The 21,963-nt window shown below is 48.9% G+C and overlaps 9 protein-coding genes across 9 annotated transcripts; 2 read left to right on the forward strand and 7 right to left on the reverse strand.

Moving 5' to 3' along the window:
- Positions 1–921: 921 nt before the first annotated feature.
- ANOM_003262 (uncharacterized protein) lies at positions 922–2,070 on the reverse strand. The gene is made up of 4 exons (XM_015548519.1): positions 1,729–2,070; positions 1,571–1,674; positions 1,390–1,512; positions 922–1,335 (listed from the first exon to the last, which is right to left on the reverse strand). Exons 1-4 carry the CDS (start codon positions 1,870–1,872, stop codon positions 1,203–1,205), a joined length of 504 nt encoding a protein of 167 aa, XP_015409547.1. The 5' UTR covers positions 1,873–2,070; the 3' UTR covers positions 922–1,202.
- Positions 2,071–4,803: 2,733 nt separating this feature from the next.
- ANOM_003263 (actin-related protein ARP5) lies at positions 4,804–7,845 on the reverse strand. The gene is made up of 5 exons (XM_015548520.1): positions 7,474–7,845; positions 7,086–7,406; positions 6,087–7,027; positions 5,258–6,034; positions 4,804–5,193 (listed from the first exon to the last, which is right to left on the reverse strand). The coding sequence occupies exons 1-5, from the start codon at positions 7,667–7,669 to the stop codon at positions 5,161–5,163; spliced, it is 2,268 nt and encodes a 755-aa protein (XP_015409548.1). The 5' UTR covers positions 7,670–7,845; the 3' UTR covers positions 4,804–5,160.
- A 225-nt stretch (positions 7,846–8,070) lies between these two features.
- ANOM_003264 (DASH complex subunit DAD4) lies at positions 8,071–8,585 on the reverse strand (the record flags this gene model as incomplete). Its single annotated transcript, XM_015548521.1, has 5 exons — positions 8,071–8,188; positions 8,238–8,322; positions 8,374–8,418; positions 8,469–8,525; positions 8,583–8,585. 5 exons carry the CDS (start codon positions 8,583–8,585, stop codon positions 8,151–8,153), a joined length of 228 nt encoding a protein of 75 aa, XP_015409545.1. The 3' UTR covers positions 8,071–8,150.
- Positions 8,586–8,973: 388 nt separating this feature from the next.
- Positions 8,974–9,438, forward strand: ANOM_003265 (uncharacterized protein; the record flags this gene model as incomplete). The annotated part of the gene is made up of 1 exon (XM_015548522.1): positions 8,974–9,438. One exon carries the CDS (start codon positions 8,974–8,976, stop codon positions 9,436–9,438), a length of 465 nt encoding a protein of 154 aa, XP_015409546.1.
- Positions 9,439–10,659: 1,221 nt separating this feature from the next.
- ANOM_003266 (Got1 family protein) lies at positions 10,660–11,417 on the forward strand (the record flags this gene model as incomplete). The annotated part of the gene is made up of 5 exons (XM_015548523.1): positions 10,660–10,690; positions 10,754–10,780; positions 10,920–10,968; positions 11,041–11,056; positions 11,121–11,417. The coding sequence occupies 5 exons, from the start codon at positions 10,660–10,662 to the stop codon at positions 11,415–11,417; spliced, it is 420 nt and encodes a 139-aa protein (XP_015409543.1).
- A 609-nt stretch (positions 11,418–12,026) lies between these two features.
- On the reverse strand, positions 12,027–12,815 carry pfy1 (profilin; the record flags this gene model as incomplete). The annotated part of the gene is made up of 5 exons (XM_015548524.1): positions 12,027–12,155; positions 12,236–12,370; positions 12,459–12,543; positions 12,661–12,724; positions 12,788–12,815. 5 exons carry the CDS (start codon positions 12,813–12,815, stop codon positions 12,027–12,029), a joined length of 441 nt encoding a protein of 146 aa, XP_015409544.1.
- A 1,388-nt stretch (positions 12,816–14,203) lies between these two features.
- On the reverse strand, positions 14,204–14,678 carry ANOM_003268 (uncharacterized protein; the record flags this gene model as incomplete). The annotated part of the gene is made up of 2 exons (XM_015548525.1): positions 14,204–14,469; positions 14,540–14,678. The coding sequence occupies 2 exons, from the start codon at positions 14,676–14,678 to the stop codon at positions 14,204–14,206; spliced, it is 405 nt and encodes a 134-aa protein (XP_015409569.1).
- Positions 14,679–15,556: 878 nt separating this feature from the next.
- On the reverse strand, positions 15,557–16,000 carry ANOM_003269 (uncharacterized protein; the record flags this gene model as incomplete). The annotated part of the gene is made up of 1 exon (XM_015548526.1): positions 15,557–16,000. One exon carries the CDS (start codon positions 15,998–16,000, stop codon positions 15,557–15,559), a length of 444 nt encoding a protein of 147 aa, XP_015409570.1.
- Positions 16,001–17,503: 1,503 nt separating this feature from the next.
- On the reverse strand, positions 17,504–19,318 carry ANOM_003270 (putative DNA-directed RNA polymerase III RPC4; the record flags this gene model as incomplete). The annotated part of the gene is made up of 1 exon (XM_015548527.1): positions 17,504–19,318. The coding sequence occupies one exon, from the start codon at positions 19,316–19,318 to the stop codon at positions 17,504–17,506; it is 1,815 nt and encodes a 604-aa protein (XP_015409568.1).
- Between the last annotated feature and the right edge of the window lie 2,645 nt (positions 19,319–21,963).

A 21,963-nucleotide genomic window follows, 5' to 3' on the forward strand; every position in this document is an offset into this window, starting at 1 on the left:
TTTTTCCAATCCTTTTCGCGCTTACTACAGACTTCAATGACGATGTTGCTCGATATCCGAACTAGTATTTGTTATGATACAAGTGGTTAGTGTGGCTGTGAGAAGCAGATCAAATCGCGCAGAATCAACATGAGCCTGGTTAAGAGGTCATACAAAATAAGTGCAGAAGATCTACTGCACCGGGACTCAACCACGAGAGCGTACAGGATAGGCAGGGGACGACGGAGATATTAGAAGAGACAGTGGGTTTGAGATTCCGTTTATTTCAATCGTATGGGTTCAGACAGCGTTCCAGACATGATTCTGCCTTGCAAGCACCTGCATAACTAGACGTTCAATAAAAGAATCGTAAGCCGGTATGCCCTTTCGAACTCGTCAATTGTACTTCGTTTTGTATTCCCACACCCAAAAGACATGTTCTTTGGTCGACAGCAATCCTTGCGTTTTCTTACAAGTATTTGAGATTTCGTCGCCCCCTACAGTGCCAGAACTGATATCAACAAAGGCTGTCTTGATCTCCTGAAACCACCGAGAATCATTTGATTGATTGAGAGGATCATCTGAGCGGAATGATAGAGATGAGTCTCAGTGTTCTTCATCACCAAGGATAAGAGTGGATCGTGAACTCTCGAGAATTGCAAGGAAAGGTCAGAACCGGGCAAGAACCTTGGTACTGCAAACAAAGTATACAGAATATACTGTGTAATAGACGGGGGGTGATATTCTTGCCACAGTGGTTCTGAACTTCAGACCGTTCCACTTGATGTAACTTTATATGGAGAATTTGAAAGCCAAAGCTCCGTAGGAACCAAAGCTACCAACTTGCCTCGAACCAATGTGGTGACATCACCTTAATTAATGAATCTATGACAAGCATATGACAGAACGTTAAGCTGTAAGAAATATAAAAGTTAATCATAGTAGAATATAAATATGTCACATGAACTATCCAGATATCGAAATTACAAATATTAGTATACCTCCAACCACCTCAATCACCCATCTATGACCTCCACACTTTCCCCCTTGCCAATACCTCACAAGTAGACTGGCATCTCCTCACTCGTGATAGGTGTATTATTACGTCTGCGTAGTGCATGCCCTGGGAAACCCGTTCAATGGTATCGTGAATCGTTCTCGTGGATTGTCTGGTCCGCCCGCCTTATATGTACTTGATCGTGGACGACAGTGTAGTTTGACGCTTATGCCGTCGCGACCGGGGCATCGGCGGGACCGCCGTGAGCACCGCCGGTCTTTTCGCGGACAGGGACATTCTCGCGACGGTAGGCCCAGAGACCGAGGACCTCAAGGAACATGCCGAAGAAGGTGAAGATGCTGGCTTGCTGTCAGTGTCTAGGGGGCATGGTTGATGGAAGTTGGACGGCTTACAAGGCTAGGAAGATGAATGCTTCGTTGGCCTTCTTCTTGGAGCAGGAGATTCCTGGGGGAGCGAAGAGGCGGCAGTTGTGACGGTTGTAGTCTTGGGCGGCGAAAATGAATGCGGTGAGCCACCTAGGGCATTTGATCAGTACTTAGTGTCTTAGGGTAGGAATGGGGGTGGATTGCATACAGATACGAGAAGACAACATCAATCCCCAGAACGAATTTGCTAAGAGCCGTGGGCATGAACGGTGACACAAAGCCTGGCAGGAAGAACACGACCGATATAGTAGACTGTGGATCGTGGTATTAGCTAATAGTCGCCAATATGAGAAACGGGGAACATACAATGATTTCTTGATATGTGATTGACAATCCACGGGGACCCTTGTTGATGAAGTAAGAAGTGATACCCATCACAATGACAGCGCTAGACCACTGCATCACCCGGGTGAAGAGCTGCAGCGGACGTGTGATCGAACTCGAGAGCATGTTGTTGTGTTGATTTGTATATAAATGTATATACGTATGTTTGAGTTAGTAGTAAAGTCAGACTGGTGGATGAACTGAAGTATATAGAAGGTGAACTCCCGTGTGGCAGGCTAATGTGATTGATGGATAGAAACCACAGGTAGGGAGCGATCAGGACCTGGCTTTATATCTACAGGGCTGCTGTGTGCTGGGCATCAATCACATAACATCACACCCGAGCCAACCGACGGGCAGCATACTTTTGCGTCAAAATTCTCGAATCATGGCGGCGGCTGCTATCGAGGATCCACGGTGGGAAGTTCCATTTACCCTCCCTGTCTGTCGAAAGGGAGGGTAGACAGAGAGGGGACGAAAAAAAATAAAAAAATAAGAATTACCTAGTATGGAAGTGCTACCTGGCAGCTGTTGATTTCCCCAGATGCGTCATAATTTCCTCTGCATGAAGTAAACTTTTGGGTGTGGTTATCACGAAATGGACCAAAAAACCAGTCCACGGTTGATCCACAGATCATGTTCACCAATCAGAGACTTTGTTGACTCAGTGGCACCGACAGCTTTGACCAACAACGTAGAACTTGCAGCTGATCCTTGTCTAGGTGATACCTCTCGACGCCGCCCATCTGCATCCTAGCATCACATACGCAGGAAGGGTCATCAGCATTACCGGAGGGGGTGGAGATTAGGGAGTCGGAATCACGGGTCCCAGTGGACGAGATCTGCAGCACACAGAAATCCAGAGCAAGGGAGGTGCCGGGCATCAGTCCATGGTTCGGGAGGGGAATCGTTGCATGACTTTTTGGCAATCCATTTTTCATAGTATAACTTCATAGGGAATGGTCTCGTTTGCGGGTGGACTGAGCCAGTCGGCATCCCGCGGAATGCACATGTTGAGCCAATTGACCGTCCAACTTAGCTAATACATGAGGTAAAAGTCAGATAAGACAAGGAAAGTCAAATGGTTTAGACTTAGCGAGAAATCCAAATGGGTCAAAAGGTTGAGGTTGTTGTAGACTTTCATCCTGTCATGTTACCCACTAATCCCGTCCGGGTTTAGCATGAAGAGCAGGTCGAGGCAGATGACCCTCCCGTGATCCTCGGTCTCGATGTGTCGATCGCGGATATTCGGTTTCTCTGCTCTTCTACTACTAGTATTATTTCATCGAATCGTGACTCTACTTTGACTAAACCTCAAATTACAGGCCCAAGTTCCGAATTATTACCGATACAAACACCCTGGATACGTACTCCGGGGCGTGCACGGTGTGAGTACGCACGGTGTGAGCATCTATGCACAGGCGCACGGGTTCTAATGATCCTCATGCAGAAATGTCTATTTGGTGGTCCCGAAATGGAAGGTCTATAATAATCGGAAAAAGAGTCATGTATTACGGAGTACACGGCCGATGCACCCCGCACAACGTATGATAATAGCGGTGGACTATAGGGTGGAAATGTGTACTGGCACTGTGCTCCGTCCTCGAGAATGGAATGGAACCTTTCCTTTTCGCTTCGGCTCCCCCCATGAGGTGCTCTAGCTACCCACCCTCAGCCCTAACTAATGTACCAAGTACACGATCATGTCACCTCACGGCCGAATATTCTACGAAGTACACAACTCAAGCAAGAAAATCTTCTCGGTTCCAAGGGATTGCCGCCGTACCGTACAAGGATCGTCGTCTTGCCAAGGTCCACCCAAAAACCAGGACATCTGACTTGGCCCTGGTCATGGTCTGGTCTGGCCGCTGGCCGTCCAGATCCCGATTTCTGAATCCATCTGTGCTGTCGAACAAAACAAACAAATCGGATTCTAAGACCGTAACCACGCCACACGCCCAATGCGTCATAGGAAGCCCACCCAACAAACAAGTTTACCAGACGGGAAGCTATTGAAGCTTCGAGCGCTAAACGGCTCCTGAAGATCGGCACCGGTCGATGCGCCAATGTCACTAGTAGCAAAGTCTACCCATGCTCGGTTTTTAGTCATGACAAGCACTTCCTACGGAGTAGACTTTCCTCTATCCCCTCGGGAAAAGTCATATGTGCAGTGTAAGTCGGAACAGTCGGCACCTCCCATCCTTGCTCGAGTAACTTCCTCCGAGGAGTTGGAGGAAAAGACGAGGACCTTTGCGATTCGGGCTTAGACCCACAAGGCTGAAGGATACTACTAATTTTCTTTTTCGTCCCGGGTCAACCCACTTGTTTATAAATCCACTGCACTAATATCACCGTGACTAAGAATCCCGCTCTTATTGTCCCGGGCGCTGCTCTAGACTTTACTCTTGCTGCATGCATGGGATTGTGAATTGTCGGGTTGCCTTCTATGACGTCTTGCTTTTCTTCTTTTTCTTTTTTCTTTTTGTTGACCTTTGTCTTACCAATGTTAGTCTTTCTTTGTGCTGACAATTGTATCAGGTGATGTGAAAGAATCGCTGCCTGAGGTTGTACTGGGTACATTCTGTTTGTTCGATCCCTTTTGTTCTTTCTCCCTTGTTTATTTCATTTTCGGTTCATTTTAATTTTCCCGTATAAGCCCATACGATATCTCATCATAACCTCGTCCTCCTTACATCGCAAAACATATTCCCCCGACTAAATTACCCGGTAAACAAACTACTAAATTCAATCCAAGATTAAGTCTACCAAGAACTTTGACCGACCATTAAGACCTTACTCTTTGTTTCATTACTATGTCAAGGGAGAGGACGTAAGGGGACTCAAGATAGACGGAGGGGATAATGTTGTTGTTAAACGAGAGGGATATGAACATATCCCAGGTTCCAATATTCCTTGTGGGGTTAAGTTTCACCTGGAGATTTTATATATGCAAGGGAACCTCCTGTTCATACGGAGTACCAGGTGTTGAGTGAATTGGTTATGGGATAGCCAGCGCAGCGTCCATGGGACAGCAATGCTGTTTATGTGGAAATGAAAAACGGATGTGAATAAAGATAAGTGGCATTGAATTGAATTATCACAGGTCAACCGCTCCGATTAAGTCGTATCTGTACATGTTATTTGTCCCCTGCGCCAGACTCCTTGGTTTTCTTCACGGAACCAATTTCCCTCTTTTGTGCCTCGCGCCATGGATTTCCAAGGTCGTTATACGAGCTCTCCGGCCAATGGTGCAGTGTTACTTGCTGTCAGATGATGGAGGCTGTTCTTGTGCCGAACGCCAATCAACTGGGTCAGTTCTCTGACATACATCCCTCAGGGAGCCTTTGTTACTGTAGAGCATGAGAACGTGATTGTAAAGGCCGGGTTATCATATCTCCTATCTTGCTGACATGTTTACCACGTGGTGACGTTCCCCAGATCATGTTCCTAGGACTTAGTTAGCCAATGCGATGCATTCGAGGTAGTATTTGTAGACTGGTGTAGAACGTACCTTGAGATATTCGCTGCCCTTCTCGAGGTACTCCTGTCGCGTGATAGACGATTTGGTCAGCTCGGCACCAGAAGCCCACTGCGCAGCTCCTCTCCAGGCATCGAGAACAGGGTCTTTGGCACGGCGCACGTTGAGCTCGGCGTTAAGAGGCAGGAAGGCCCGGAATTCGCGACGGAAGCGCTCGTCGAAGTTTTGGAAGAGTGTGTTGCCACCGGTCATGAATACATCGCGCAGCAACCGAGACTGGTCCTCCGGGTTCGTAAATCGTTGGTTGACGATGTCCGCGGCGACCTCGACCAAGCCGGCCTGGTCAATACCTGCGATGGACGGCTTGAACACGACTTCGGGCACTCGGATCCGCTCCACGTTCAGGTGCAACTGATGAGCCTCCCGCTGACTTTCCGGGTCGAATGGCCAAGGTCCCCGCAGGAATACATGGACAAGGCTCTTGGTCCAGTCTGACTGTGCAGCGAGAGTGTGGTTCTCCGTGAAGTCAGGGTCGTGTTCGAGCAGCTCCTTTTCGACGACATCGAGCATTCCGCCGAGATCTTCTTCCTCTTCCTCGTCACTCTGCTCTCCGGTGGCCACGGTACGGTAGACACCCCAATCTTCGTCGTTCGCACCGAAGTCGTCGTCATCGCCACCACGTCTTCGCTTCTTGGGGCCATCCGCAGCGAGGTTGGCAAGGGTCTTCATGCGCATCTGACTAGCCAACGATTTGCGGTTACCGAGGTCTGCCTTTAACCTGTCACGTTCTTTGATCCTTTGCAAGATGTTCTATTAAGCGATTAGCAGCAGCATCGTAAGATTCCCGGTCGTGCATCCTTACATGTCGGTTAGTCCTGCGTTCAGAGAGCCAGCCCTCAAAGTCGGTCTCGCGCTTCTCGCGGTCAAGGCGTTCCTCTTCTTCCCGGCGGGCCTTCTCCCGTTCCTTCTCTGCCTTCGCGCGCTGCCGGGCCTCGACATTGGATTTCATAAGTCGCTGATGACGCTTCTCTTTCAAACCAGCTTCGTCCAGTTCCTCATCCGGTACATCCAATAAGGGGAACGACATTTCCTCCGCGGGCTCTTCATTCTCTTCCACCCCGAGGTCCCTATTCCTGGATCGCTTGATAGAACGTTCCAAATCCCGGATGATCCGCTCAAGGTGTGCTTCATCTTTTAGATCCTCAGCCTCCAAGATGCGCCTCGCCTCCTTCTTGGTCTCTGACTGAAGACCATTTTGAAGGTCTTTGTAGTACTCCAGCTCCTGCTCTTTCTTCATGAGCTTTTCCAGTCGCATCTTGGCTGCTTGTTCCTGCAGTCGACGTCCACTCTCTTTCTTGCGCTCTGCAATCCGCGCCAGTTCTTCCTCGGATTTCTCTGGCACGACATGCTCCGTAAATGGGTACTGAACAACAAGATCCCTATCTTCGAGGCCCGTCCAATCCAAGTATTTACTCAGTTCCTGATCGTAGTCCTTCGACACGTAGCAATGCTTATGGACCAGGTCTTCCATCTGGCTTTCGGTCATTCTGGCAGGGAAGGTCGGATATTTTAATCGCATCAGTTTCAGTAGGTAATCCGACGCATGCATTCCACCCCAGTTGAGCCGTGAGCAGTTCGAAAGGAGGGCCTTGTTATTTAGCACAGGGATGACGTGCGTTGATGTATGGGAGGAGGAGATAATCAAGCCATCGGTTCCACGATTGTACCGGTAAGAAAACAGGGAGTCGATTCCATAAGCGACTGAAGGTGCAGAGTAACATTCGAATAGGATTTCGTTCATCACTAGAAAGGTGTCAGCGGGACGACATCACGGCGGGGTACGTAGAAGGGACCGACTCACTCTTTCTGGGGTAGCTGAGATTCGCGATCGGTTCTGTCATGACTATGGGTCTGTCGATGCCACCGTTGGCGCCGTCGACCCCCAGTTTAAGGAATAGATAGTCTAGCACCCCTTCCATCACATCCCAGTTGCCGACAACGCTGCTGCCAGGGTCAAACGCATAGCGCAGCTGGCCGCGCGTAGTGGCATCGACGTAGGCATCGTATCCAATAAACTGACACGCTTTATTGAGTTTCCGATCGCGGTACCGACTCATCACCGGGGGAATGATGAAACGGGGGTTCTTGTCGAATGACCATCCGGCTTTGACCAAATTCGATCCTGTCAAGGAAACCAAGATATCAGCATGCGTAGATAAGTCGGGGACTAGGAGTGCAGGTCAACGTACCATTGTCAATCACGATAGCGCTTGTGTCGGGCTTTGACCTGCTCCGCTGATAGCCATCTGGCTGGGGGGCGTGGTAGCCTTTGAAAGGAGGCTCTTGGACATTATAGACCTTCGGAGGTGGTTTCGCAGCACTCTTCTCAGTCGAGTTGATTGCATAGCGGCCGGGAAGAACCGCTTGTACTGATGTGATAGTCATGGCGTCGTGGAGGTGGGATCAACTAAGAGCAACGAAAGAGCTTCCGGGGATACGGTTCACCGCATTGCAGGTGTCGCGGACAGATCAATGGCGAGGCTTCAAAAGAGGGATGGTCTGCACTTGATTGGGGTATTAAAGTCGGTTTAGAGACTATTGGCGACAGTGCCCAAGATGAAAGAATGTGAAGCTTAAAATCCCCGGTTTGAACGGCGGCGGCGCAGTGGACGGAAGAGCCACTGTCGGTCTTGTATGGTGCCAAGACATCAATCTTTCTGTCTCTGCAGGCCTACTCCGTCCATTCAAAATGTATAAACCGAAAAGAAAAAAGAAGAAATAAATTTACAATATACTGTGTTAAATAAAACTTATACCAAAGTCAATCCCAATAGCCTTCGTTCCCTACATTTACTCCTTGTGGTATCTCATGTCTTTATCATGATTGATCTCATATCCCATCATATGTACTCAGAACTCATTGAAATCACTCGCTTTGCGACGGCTCTTTCAAGTTCTCAGTAGCTAGTCCTGTTAGTCTGGGTTCATGACATGGCGAGAGAGAAATAAGTACCTTCCAAATGAAACAGCACATTAGACTGGTAATTCTTGAACATTTGCGCCACCAGCTCGACATTCATGTTCTGGATATTGACCTCCTGCATATAGTTCTTAGCAAGGTGCTAGGACCATAGAGAAGATTGATATACCTGGAGACTCTTGTTCATGACCATGATGGCCTCATTCAGCTTTTCCTGCTCAACTATCAGTATCGATATATTTATGATGGCCACAAGTAACATACAACATTGTTGATGATTCGTGAGAGAATCACCGCTTGCTGGTGCTCGTGTGGGCTCTCCTACAGGGTCTATCAGTACTGTCCCTACCTCTATAGATCCATACTTAGTCAACCCACCATTGTTACTGGTATTGAAAAACGAGTGTTATGAATAGAGTGCTGGTCTGGTGTTTGTTTGTGCTCGCCCATCAATACTGCCCAATGCGGTGCATCACGTGGCTTAGAGTTCTAAGTGTAAATCGAGCCAAATCTGAAGCTTTATATTGGTCTTTTATAATTTATGCTCAAACAATATTAATATTGCTATAGTGTGTTGCCATACTATTCACACACCCAACATCTTTGTTATAGAAGCATTGTGCGCTAGAGACCAATCCGTGTCAAGACCGTCCACTCCGGATCATCTCCCAGCTCCACGATCTCGCCTTTCCGCACCGACCAGCAACTTGACATCTCACCTCCTACCACCTATCCAACCAACTAAGAAAGAATACTCAACCCAACTACAATGGCGCCTCCCACCCCCGCCGAAAACGAAAGCCACCAACAACTCCTCAACCAACTCGACATCGCACAGGTCCCGCGCCCCTTCCGCAACCCCCATTGGAAGCCTTCCCAGCGGCGCAACAAGAATGTCAAGCAACTGATCTCCGAGAGCTCTCGGAGAGAAGCCTCTCAGATGGCCACGCAAGCCAACTCCGGCGCAACGACACCTCTCGTGGCCACCACCTCCGCCAGTACAGACGGCAGCCAGACACCCGCCGACGTGGGCCACCGCACAAACATCGCGCAAGCAGCGCAGAACCTCTCCACGCTTGTTCTGGAGAAGAATGCACGGGCAATGTACTCGTCGGGGCCGGCGGTGACGTATACGAATATCGAGTCAGCGCCGTCGCTGCACCCGTCGCAGCAGACAAGGTATTGCGATATCACGGGGTTGCCGGCTCCGTATACGGATCCTAGACCCGGCTGAGGTATCACGATAAGGAGGTCTTTGGGGTGGTCCGATCTCTAGCCCAGGGTGTACCTGAGAGTTATCTAGAGTTGAGGGCGGCACATGTGGTTCTCAAGTAATGGGCGTTGGAAATTGCGTAGAGGAAGTGATGTTTACGTGAATTTGTCTCGCAAGTGAGGTGAGCTACGGTGGCCGAATTGTTAAGTTCGAATATGAAAGCTAATGCATTGCAGATACTATGCTATGATTTGGTCTACTATGGAGAATGTCCGGCCATCACAGTCAAGCCCTTTCCACCCACCGTGCCCCTCTCGAGACAGGTTCAAAGAAAGCGCTCCGGCTTAATCGTGACCTTTATATTAGTCATTCTTCGCCTTGTGCAGTTGCACTCGACTAATACCGACGCTCCACGGAGCAAGAGCGTCAGTTACAGCATCCAGGGACGCTGTCGCCGCGGCGTATAAGGGAGCCAGAAGGCTGACAAGAGGGAATCAAAGAGATCCAGGGGATCTAGATGTGATTATACAAATATAGACCAGTTCCAGTCTGATTCAAAGCTGTTGTTGTACATCGCCATCATTCATTAAATGACATCTGGATAGTACCAGAACTGCACAAGGTGACACCACCAATACTGATTCAAGCAGTATCATTACATTGGCTCAGTATATAATCGAAACATTGGATGTAACGAGCAAGCGTACGTCATCCAATGGCCATCACATCTTCAGATATCAACAACAATCAAGAAGGTAACAATCGAAACGAAAAATGTGCGGTTAAAACGCAGTCTAAGCTAGCCCGCACACCGCCTCCCCAAAGCGCCTAGCCCCAGCCTAAGACAAAAGGGGAGACGTGGCAGAAAGGAAAAGCAAATCAATCGCCATTGTCAATCTAAATAACGATAAATATCCATACTTGCTCTCTCACCTCTATTAATGAATAATGACCATCCAACACGACTGAACTCCGTTTCAATTCTCCCAACTCCCCCAAAAGAAATACCCCGTGTGGTCCAGTGCGCGATCCAAAAACCACTCCAAGCGGACCAATACAATAACCCAATAGTATCTTATCTATCGCGCACCTAACTTTTCGGGACCTAACCCTCTACCTCGTCCACAACATCGCCAAACAATTGCATTGCCACCAGCACATGAACACCTTCTCCTCCGCTACCTAGCAAATCGCACGCTCTCCTATTACCCATAATCCTCCTCATCTCAATCACAATCCAGAATGCCCACAATGTGGCTCTCAGATAACCAAAGTAAGCCCAGGGTGCAGGGTCACACGCCCAAGAACAACGTCCACGATCTAACATGGTATACAGAAATCGGGGTGATCTTCTGCTCAGGCGGTACGTAGCAAGCCATCATCTCCTCCATTAACAATGTCGCACGATCCTATACACACCGTCAAACACCTGGACAAAAATACCCACACTGGAAAGGGGAAAAAAAAGAAGCGCATCAATTGACCAAGGTCCCATAAAACAGGAGCCCTCTTCCTCTTCGGCGGCGTCCTTCTCTTCTTCGATCGCTCGCTGTATGTCCCTTCCCTTCCCTCCACTCACCCACCAAAATTCCCCAAACAAGAGTAAAAGCTAACAATACATAGTCTGGCAATGGGCAACGTACATCTCCCCCAAATAACCCACCCCCAACTCCACCCCAACAAGCACTAACAAAACAAAACAGATCCTCTTCCTAATCGGCCTAACACTCATAATCGGCGTCCAAAAAACCCTCGCCTTCTTCAGCCGCCGCCAGAAACTAAAAGGCACGGCCGCATTCACCGCCGGCATCCTCCTCATCCTCCTCCGCTGGCCTCTCACGGGCTTCCTGATCGAGCTGTACGGGCTGTTTATCCTCTTTGGCGATTTTCTGATCACGATCGGGCAGTTTGCGGGCAATATTCCGGTTGTGGGCCCGTATTTGCAGAAGGGGTTGGAGGTTTTGGCGGGGGGGAGGAGTAATGCTGAGTTGCCTGTTTAGAGGGGGATTTTCTTTTGTTTTGGCCTGATGGAGGGTGTGTGGGAGGTGGATGGTTATTGTTGAGTATGAGTATGGGTATAAGTATGGAAGAGTGGGTAGGGGTGTCGATGATTATGATGAGATGGATATGAATTACTTGTTCCTTTTTATGGGGTTGGTGTGCTTTCTCTGTTTGGCAGGGAGATGACACTGTACTGGGTCTATGTTGATGGGGGGGGATATATATTGTAATGCTAGAATTGTAATTATACTTCTTCTCTTCAAATGTGTATTTCATGGGGATAGGGACACCATGTTCAGCATACTAGTACAGAGTGATAACGAGAAAGCCTGTTCTGCAGATCCAATCTCACAAACCACTATACTGTTGCCTATCGACAACTATCCATGAGACAGAAAATTGGAAATCTTTCTTGCGTACTAGATCAGACAGAACCTATGGCACATATCTACGAGCGATGCTCAATATCGGCGAACATAAAAGGAATAAAAAGGGTAGAGTAATAGTAGAAATGAAGAGGACCCGCCAGTAAATCGATTCAAAGCAGACACAGTCCTTTTTCACAAGTTAAGAAGACATTCATTTCGTTTCCACGCCGCCGTCTCCGTCTAGTACTTGTTGATGTAGTCAACGAGGTTCTCGACAACGGTGGCGGCGTTGGTGGTCTGGATAGTCTCGGGGTGGTGGGCGATCATGACGCAGGACTTGGCCTTCACAACGACAATACCCTCCTTGCCCTAATCGGGGATTAGCATGTGTTCGATTTTCCGATATGGAGACTCCGGTCAGGTCTCCAGTGTGCAAGCGGGCGTTGTACCTTCTTTCCGTATAGGCTGCGTTCGTCGGCCCGGATAGCGACAAACTTCTCGCCGCCGACGTGGAAACCATTGGTCATCGCCACGCCGCTATTATCGAAGGCGGCAGCGAGTTCCTTGAGCTCCTCGACACTGATCTGTGACGGTCGTTAGTGGTTGAATATTGGGATCCTGCGGGACACGGAGTAGGCGGATCCAGTGTCATGGAATTCGGTGGTCGCATACTGTGAAGCCGGGAGAGTAAGCCTCGGTGCCGGAAAGGTCGTGGCTCAGAATGGCAGCCTTGTCAAACTGGCCGGATCCCATCAAGCTGCATGGTTGTGGTCAGCATATATGACTGGCTAACTGAACGGCGGAAAGCTGTCGGGGAGAGCTTCGGATTGCGGAAGTGGGGTAATAGGAGAAAGTCTTAGGGGGTGGACGGTACCTGGAATCGACATATCCTGTGGACAAGAAGACAGAACTATTAGCTACATCGTTCCATGGAGATGCTAGCTCAGACGAGCTTCGAGCAAGGGCTAGTCAGGAGAAAGGGACAGTCAGTTCAATCGTACCTTGCCAAACAGCAGAGTGAGCGCCCATAGTGACTGATAGACGGAGAAACGACGGAGAAGGGTCGGAAAAGGGAAGTGGGTGAAACGAGGAGGGTAGTCAACCGCGAAAGGGTGAGAAAGAAGATGGAAGGTCAAGAAGTGGTTTATTTGTTGTGTGGGATGAAGAAAGAGGGGGAAAGAGTCCGTTGAAGTTGATTATTAGTTAAGGTAGAGCCGCGCGCCGAAGAGAGACCAGCAGGTGGGGTGTTTGCCTGCGTTGGCAACCAAACGGGAAAAAAAACACAATCAGTGATTTGCGTGCCCCGCCCTGGCCATTCCTGGAGGCACTTTCATGCGCATCAATTTCCATACAATAATGAAAAAACAGCAACCTCTATGCGACAGCCCTCAAGGATTAACCTCTACCCGGATCAACACCCACTCTACACTTTTCACCATACTCCCCCTTCCCCAACCTGGTCCTCCTGATCTGACCGAGAGTAGTTGTCGGGTCACCGCCAGATTCTCAAGCTCCCTTACGATTTAGTCTTGAGGCGGTGGAGAGAACCAACCGGTCTTAGTCTAATTCGGGTTTGACTTGAACAGGAGCATCCACTTCAGCATCTCCGTCTCTTGGGTGATGCGATTCTCTCTTCCCCAATTGTCTTACCGCTTGTTGCGCTATGCAGCTGCAAGGCACGTGCCCGTCATATCTGACAGAACAAATGCAGTCAGGTGCAGATCCTCCGCCTCTTTTTCTGCGGATTCGCAGGTTCCCTTGACAATACAGACTACCTAGGGTATTCATGACCGTAACTGGTGTGTAGAAAATATCAGCCCGGTTGTTGAACCCCTGATAGTACTAGTACCTGAAAGCGTATAGTCAAGCCGTCAATAAGAGAAATTATGCTTGATTTAGCCGTAGGCTGTGTTACATACATTCAGTCGAAACCAATCCATGATATACCATAAACATCGCGAAAATATATATATATATATAACTAACGCCTTTTTCTTATTGGGTACTCCTTCCTGAGCATACCCAATCAGCGGCAGATCAACAAGCCTAAACTGGCTCATATGCATTACGATCCATTGAGTACATACAGAGAGTTTCCCATCCCAGCCACCCAACCCTGAGTAGACATCGTTGAGCTTCAGGGGTGGAATGCTGGGGAACCACCGGGAGGATCCTAACAACCTGCATATAGAATAGGCGCGGAATAATAGCTAGCTTGAAGGCAACAAGGCTCGCCTTTGACTTGCCTTATCAAAAAATAGCATATTCGGCGATCCCAGGAGACCAATCTAATACCATCGGCCAGCGGCAACCCCTGAAAATCCCAACGCCCCCTGTATGAAGTAGATACACAAAAAAGCCGGATAGCCAAGCAAAGAACATATCACAAGAATATAGATTAATCCAAAACGGGATTGTCATCTCCGCGGCGCACGCAGATCATCCATTTCCATCCAGCCATTCGCTCGATTCACCCGAGCACCAGCGGAACCCATCTTCATATTAGTCGATCTCTCCCCATTCTCATACCCATTTGGGAGTTCATATCGGCTGTTCCCCGGTAGCTCGACTCTCCGATTATCATACATCTTCTCAGGGATGCCGCTGCGCCCATGATGGACGTCTCTCCTCGTGAACCGCTCTGTACGGGCCTTTTCTCTTTGTGCCTCCCGACGTTCGAATGCTGTCGGACAGGTCATTAATCCACATTTCATCCGAGGTGATAGGTATTAGATCCAAGAGGAGACGCTTACCTCGCCAGAAGAAGACATATAAACCCATGATTACGAAACAGGCCGCAAGAAAGGCGAACATAACGCCCAACTCGTGCCCGAGAGAGGACATCGGCGTGAAAGGAGGGATGTTCTTCGGTTGCTCGTTCTCATTGTGCATCTTTCTTCGCCTCCCGGTAGTCTTGTTACTTTCTTGAGTTTAGAGACGACTGGCGCTAGATGAAGTGATCTAGATCCAGTGGAAGGTGAAGTCAATGAGATTTCAGGATACACCCCAAGAATCCATGGGTGAATCAAATAACAGATCTGGGAGAGGTCGGTGACATTTAAGTTCGTGCTGTCAGCCTGCCAAGTCGCATGCGACAACAAGGCTGATCTTTGTTTGTCCGGGGAGGCTTCGTGTTGCCCGCATGTTGTTTGCCGGCGCCCCAAGAACAAAGACGTGAGACGTCGGACCTTTTTGATTCTATTGGCTATCCGGTGTTCTGCCGTGAACGCAAAATAAGAGAAAGAGAAAAAGACACGTAGCAAGCATTCTTAATAATAATAATAATATGTATATATTGATTGATTGGTTGAATCATCATGCATAGTAGATACATCGTCGACTAAATCCGAGTATACCAAGGCCGGAGCAGGTAGGAAAAAAAATCTAAAAAAAAGGTATCATGTACACGTAGAAAAAGCGTGGCAAACCCAGTCTATACAACAGTCGGGTATGAATGCAAGTGCAGCCAAACAATGCAGCACACAAGAAGAAGGTATGAAACACGAACAGCAGAGCCCATATACTATCCACAGAGTATTACAGGGCTCTCTGCTGTCGGATGCATGAATGCAAATACGCTCGTAGCAATGAGCAACCATATAGGTTGCCAGGTCGTAGAAGAAGAGTAGGAAGAAAAAGACGAACTCCTTATGCAAACCCCACACAATGGGGGATGAAATGCGATGGTCGTTGGTTATCCGACAGGGCCAACTATGAGACTTGAAGAGAAGGGCTCAGAATCTCAAGCCAGATTATTGACGGCGCGGCGATCACCCCAGCATCACAGCTGCAAGCGCTGTGCATGTCAGCCCGATAGCCATTCCTATCCATGGTGTTTGGCCAAGAGTGCCTTCACTCCGCGCGCGCAGCGACTTCGTTACCCCCGCTGATGCGGTCAGTGTTCCCAACCCAATTGATCCACTGGAGGGCGCCGGCCATTGATCCATAACGGTTGTTGTGAGAATCTCTTCCGTGGTCGCGGCAGCCGGGGGCTTGGCTACACCAGGATTGGCGATTTGGACCATCTGACGTGCTTCCAATGGTAACTTCGACTCGTCTTCTCCGCTTTGAGGATTTTGAATATTTGGCAACGGGACCGGAGGCGTAATGTTCGGTAGCGAAGGACTGGGCGCGACAGCGGCAGGCGCCTGATCTGCCCCAGCGGCGAGTGCTACCGCAGGCGCCAAGCACAGAAGAATATTTGACGTCTTCATGATGATTGTGATCTGAGCGATTTGCGATGATGATACGGGACTCTCGAGAGATCGTCTCTGAGGGTCCACTGATCGGACGGTGAATCTCGCAAAAGGGAAGTAAACGGTAACGACAGTTCGTGACTAGATCAAGTATATCGGCAATATTGATCCAACCTCAAGTAAACCTGGTGTCGAGGAGTCGCGTCGCAACAGAGACCGAGGGGGTGTCAGGGGGAAACGAGGCTATTAAGCGAGAGACTCCTCACAAGGGAATCCCAAGACACGTTTCAGGAGATTAAGGGTGACAATAGTAACAATCAGAATACAGAAAACGGCAGAAACACCCAACAAAACAGAACAGCAACCACGACGACGGGGGAACAGGAAGAAGAAAAACAAGCCGCGCAGAGATGGAGAACTGAGCAGCAGTTGAAGGGAGAAGAAAACCCGGCCAGACGCCCACCGACCCCCGTTGGCCCTGGAAATTAGTTTATTTCCTGGGAGTGTTTGGCTTCTTTCTGTCCGACTAACAGGCACGGCCCCACTGTGAGACCCGCCTCTGCGTCTATTCCCGGCGATCTCATTGGACGGTCACCAGCCGCGTCAGCACGGGCTGGCAGTAGCGCGAGTCGATCGATGTCTCGTGCCACTCATAGAAGCTTGTCAGGGTTTCGAAAACCAATCCACGGCGGTGGAGCCCCAAACAACCCTTGTAACAATCGCCATCGGACTTTCCCCAGTTAGTACCATGGCTGACCCGTCCATGGCCAGTGAGGGTGCCTGAAGGCTCCACGCGAGGTTGGTGTAATTTCCTGTTTGATGGTCGCCTCGATTTTAGCACGGGACCCTTATCGTACGTTCAAGTTGTACCGTCATGGGTAGTAGCTAACGGAAATCATGCAGAAATTCAAAGATAAGGTGAGAAACCAAAAATAATAATAAAAAGATAAAATTAAAATAAAGATAAATATAAAAAATTACTAGGAAAGTCAGGAAGGCAGAGGAAACGACACGCCGTGACGTGGTGCATTCAATCCAACGGCAAAAAAATGTTACGTACACTTTGTTTTGATATATCGGAACAACATTCATCTTACATACACTTACATACAGATCAACTCTCTGCCAATAAACGTTCACTTGTTTCGTCGGCCACACGTCCCTGTACTAATTATAGGAATGTTCTGAGGTCAGTCCGTGGAGCTTATTGTGCACCTTCATCGCCGCAATGCACGTCATCAACTTTCCCTGAAGTTAAGATCGGTATGTACGGTACCTAAGGGAGTACAGCATTCGTGGAGCAGGTCTTGTCCCTCCCCATGATTCGTCGGCCTCTTTGAATTTCGTTGGCCGCTATTTCCAGATGCATTGGGTTACAGATGCAGATCTAGAGATCAATCAACTGATACGCCACAGCCGTAGAGAGTTGGGCCTCAAGCATGGCGGGTGGATACTACCCTGAGACCACCCTTCATGGCTCGACGTCTATTAGGGTTTGATGTTGCCGCAGCCCTTCCCGCTTCATAGCATCTTCTCCCAATCAGGCGTCACAGTAAACTTGCCGCTGAGCTGTCCCATAGCCCATACTCTGTTTTCCTCTTCCGGAACTCCCCCTTCAGCTGGATCGGCGGCCGCGGATACAATCAGTGCTTCTTGGAGGAAGTCAACGGCAGTGGCGCGATCCAGTTCAAAGCTGATACCGCCCCAGTCCATCGTCATTCGTCCGGATGCATGAACATTCAACTTGCCTACGCGTCCGGCCTTGAGCTGCCAATCCGTAGCGGTGACCACCTTAGAAGGCTCCGTGGGCTGGAATTCATCCGCTTCATCGAGAATCTCCATGCCGTCTTCGCGTTTGACTCCCGTTTGCTGTGGCGCAATACCGTTGTTACTAGCTGTGCCATCGGGGGCACCCTGACCCGGAGCTTCTATAGACGCCGCAGCGGATTTATCACCACTATTCTCTGGCACCAGATTGGGTGTCATGGGTGGGAATTGCATCAGGAATAACTGGCCGGATAGTTTGTCCTTAGCAGACTCATCTTCTTCCTCTTCCGATTCTTTTTCCTTATCTTTGTCCTTCTCCGCGTCGTCCGCCACCGCCGTCTCTGTGTCCTCCGCCGAAGACTCAACATCAACTTGTTCGGGCTGTGGCTCCTTCGGCTCTTCCTTCGTAAACAGATCCTTCACCATCGCAAGGTCTTGCACATGTCTCTCATACTCTTCTATATCTTCCTTAGTGCGTAGTAAACTCTTAGGATCCTTGACGGCGGGTGGCTCTCGAGAGATCTTCCGGCGGACCTTCACCTTTTGCTCCGGCAGGAAGCCATCATCGGTGGTCAGTCCCTCATCCGCATGGGGAACGACATCCGCCATAGCATGGTCATCATCCGTAGGCTCTTGTTTCACCCGGGGCCCAGTCTCGGTCTCTGTAGCCGAACCAGACGAACCATCATCATCTGGCACAAATAGAGCTCCATCATCTGCAGCCTTTGCTTGCGCTTGTTGGCGGAGCTCGGCAGATTTACTCGAGCTAGACTCCATATTGACGCTGACCACCCGTTCCTCATGCTCATGTCTCTCCACACGAATGGGCCGTAGACCCTTCTCCCCGGAAGCCTCCGCATTCTTCATCGCAAGCTTTCCCTTCTTCTTATCGACCACCTGCTCTGCCTCCTCATCATCACTGTCCAGATTGATATGATCAATGCTGACCCGGATCTCATTGTCACTTTCATCGGATGACACATCCCGACTAACCGCCCCACTCCCAATATCAATGACCGACCGACTCCGCCTCGACATAGACGACGCCCTGGAATCGTTGAACCTCGATCCAAACCCACCCGGACCACCACCCCGACCCCGCCTGCCTTGCATAGACCCCAAAGGCCCGCTCGCAGACCCAAATTGTCCCCCACGACCTCGTCCAAACCCGCCCCGACCACCCGGGCCATGATTTCCCCGTCCGCGCTGAATGACCGCCGCCTCCGCCAATCTCTCTCGGTTCCGCTCTGCCTCGAGTTTCTCAATCGCCTCTCGCTCCTCTTTACTGCGACGCCCCACCGCACGCGGTTTGTACTTCAACGTAGGCTTAGCCGGCTCGCCAGGCCCGCCCGGGGCCGGCGGTTTCGCGGCGGGCCCGATGCTGCCGGACGGGGTGCGTTTCTTCAATGATTGCAGTCGCTGGACGGGCGGTCTGCTGGCTGACGGCCCGGCGCTGGCATTCTCGCCCGGTGCAGGTGTTGCGGAGTTCGAGCTAGGTTCGGAGGCATTCGTTCGTCTGTTTGCCGCTGCGGCGGATGCGCCGCGGCGGGGGGCTGCTTTGGGGGGCATGGTATGTGGCTGGTTGTGTGCTCAGGTTTTGCGTAAACTTTTAGGTGCAGAGAAGAACGTGGGCGACAGAGGGGTCAATAGTTCAAGAGGTCATTGACTTGAAAATTTCGTAGCGACGGGTCGTTAACTAGCGCTGTGAGGTGGAAGTTGGTAGTGTGTGAAAAAAAATTGAAGATCAAAGAACAGAGAAAAACAAGAAAAAAGAGAAAGAGCGTTCCAGACTGAAGGCGTGCGGGAGCCTTCCCTCGACAAGTTGAATATGTACTCCGTAGATATTCACTTCGAGGATGAATAACGGCAGACCGTAGGCTTGGCAGAAAAAATTAAGCGCGCGGCTAGACTGGTGCGGGGCAAGAAAAGCAACTCACTAAATCATATCCGGTAATATCGGTCCACGGTCCGCTCAAAACGGTGCGGGCTATAAATGGTCGATCATGGCAACCTCAGCATATAATGATTTTAAATGTACTCTAATAAAAAGCCTACTTCTTATTCAGTGTTCTAACTATAAAATGTGTATTATATAGCCAATTAAGTTACTTCTTTTAAGCTGAAAAATACTAAGTATTGATTCCGGAATCCTAGATAGATGATTGCTTTGCTATTTATGCTGATCTTGCTGATCTTGGAAAGGCCTGATCTCCACGAAAAACCTGCTTGCATTCAGAACTAGCTGCAAATGTCTAGGACATTCTCGAGCGTATACTAATTCTTCGCTTCAGCGGCCATCTGCCTCTGCACGGGTGCCTTCTTCGAGTATTGTTGATTCTGTGGACCTTCCTATGCTTATACCTACTGACTGATTGCAGTCTGTGGGCACCATAGGGGAACCCGCAGATGTCGTTTCAGATGTAAGAGGAGGCATTCTCGGCTCAAGGTGAGCATTTGCTGGGTTCAGCGTCATTTTGCTCTCTTTTTCGGGCATCGTCCTGTTTTCCTCCAGTTCGGCAGTTCCTTACGCCTTCGAAAATAAAGACGAAATACGGAATTTGCGGAAGAATGCTTTTCGTTGCATACGTTTCTTTGTCATTTGTAACGCTGAATCAAGGTCTTGAACCGACTTTGGGTTGTAAGGGTTAATACGAGGACCCCAGTATCTAGATGAAATCCATAATGGTCAGTCACAGGAGTTTATATTCGATGGACTAACAAAGTGTGTATGTACCTGGCCCTGGCTTTGAGGTATAGTACTTTAAACCACAGTATAAATGCTAGCATAAAAATGCTATAAACGGCGAAGACTCGCTACCGCTTTCAAGAATTGAGCCTGATATGGCGCAATATGCGAACCATATCTAGATAAGATTCATAATTGTTAGCCACGGAGGTCAATATTCAAGAGACTAGAGCATGTATACCTATTTCTTTACCCGTATCAGGCAAACTATAAAACCAAACGACAAAAGCGTTAGTAATGACGGGCTCAATGAGCTATACCCGTTACTGGGTACACTGTATGGCCGACACTAAATATTTTCCAGTCTTTAGACTTGGTATGGTTTAGGCAAGATTCTGCCTTGCAAGCAGCTGCATAGCTAGACGCTCAAAGCCTCTATCAGGAGATAGAATCTTGACTCCAGGATTGACTGACTGACTGACTGACTGACTGACTGACTGACTGATCTGAGTGCTATGTTCTAAAGTACTCAGTAGCGACAGAGCCCATGATCCGTAGGTCCTTGCCTGCGGGTTTCACTCGAAAAACCCTATACCATACTATGAAACCAAGAGTAATAGCCACATCGAGCTCCTCACAAGGGGATAGAAGGTAAGGATGTTTGTGCTCAACAGTCTCCGGATATTCTTTGGTTTTATAGACACGGTTGATATTCAATCATCCTTAGTGTAGTGAAATTACTGTTGGAGGGGAAAGAGGAACGAAAGAAGGGACAGAATCCATTCATCTACGAACAGTGATAAATAAAACATAGAATTGAATAGATTATTAGCAGACAATACTTCATTCCTTTGAACCCAAGATATAGAAGGGTCCCAAAGTGGGTATATCATTTGGTGTCCTAGGTGAGGAAGCGTCTCTACGGCCAGGAACTTAATTCAGTGAAGAGATAGATCCAATTGACTAGTTCCTGTGTACTAAGCCTGGATAATAACCACAGAGAATAAAAAAGGATGAAGTAAAGAAGAACAGAAGTCCAAAAAAGGAACAAAGGGAAGAAGAGGCATTAATGCTGGGGGCATTTTCATGAAGTCCCTGGGAAGCGTTTCAGGAAGGGCATGTATCGTTCATGAGAATCGGTTGGATGGTTAGTAGAAGAAATAAACAAAGGAAATATAAAGGGTGCAAATTAATTAAGAAAGGGAATAAGAGAAACCATCGACCCCATTGAACTCCCGGTTCCGGATGGCATGGCTGGCATGTCGTCCGTTTCAATTAACAAAAAAACTCCGCCCATTGATGATATCCGATTCCCCGTCCGTCGAAACATTGTCTCCGTGTTCTAAAACCCAAATGTGCATGAAAGGCATGGCATACAAAGTCGAGCGACAAAAGAAAGTGTCATGATAAGATTGAAGTGGGAAAACAGCTCGCGTTTTCCCTTGTTTTTCTTGCCCGGCTGTGTTTCGTTTCCTCTTTTTTTATGTTTGTTTTTCATGTTCATCAATCAATACTCAAGCATATCAGG

Source organism: Aspergillus nomiae, assembly GCF_001204775.2.
Source record: "Aspergillus nomiae NRRL 13137 chromosome Unknown contig00048, whole genome shotgun sequence".
NCBI lineage: Eukaryota > Fungi > Ascomycota > Eurotiomycetes > Eurotiales > Aspergillaceae > Aspergillus > Aspergillus nomiae.

Bases quoted from the DNA above. Each gene is read 5' to 3' on its own strand.
- ANOM_003262 (XM_015548519.1), bottom strand. From the start codon at position 1,872: ATGCTCTCGAGTTCGATCACACGTCCGCTGCAGCTCTTCACCCGGGTG. The intron at 1,675-1,728 runs GTATGTTCCCCG...CACGATCCACAG, and splicing joins TCACATATCAAGAAATCATT to TCTACTATATCGGTCGTGTT. The intron at 1,513-1,570 runs GTATGCAATCCA...CAAATGCCCTAG, and splicing joins GATGTTGTCTTCTCGTATCT to GTGGCTCACCGCATTCATTT.
- ANOM_003263 (XM_015548520.1), bottom strand. From the start codon at position 7,669: ATGACTATCACATCAGTACAAGCGGTTCTTCCCGGCCGCTATGCAATC. The intron at 7,407-7,473 runs GTACGTTGACCT...TTTCCTTGACAG, and splicing joins CGCTATCGTGATTGACAATG to GATCGAATTTGGTCAAAGCC. The intron at 6,035-6,086 runs GTAAGGATGCAC...ATCGCTTAATAG, and splicing joins AACGCAGGACTAACCGACAT to AACATCTTGCAAAGGATCAA.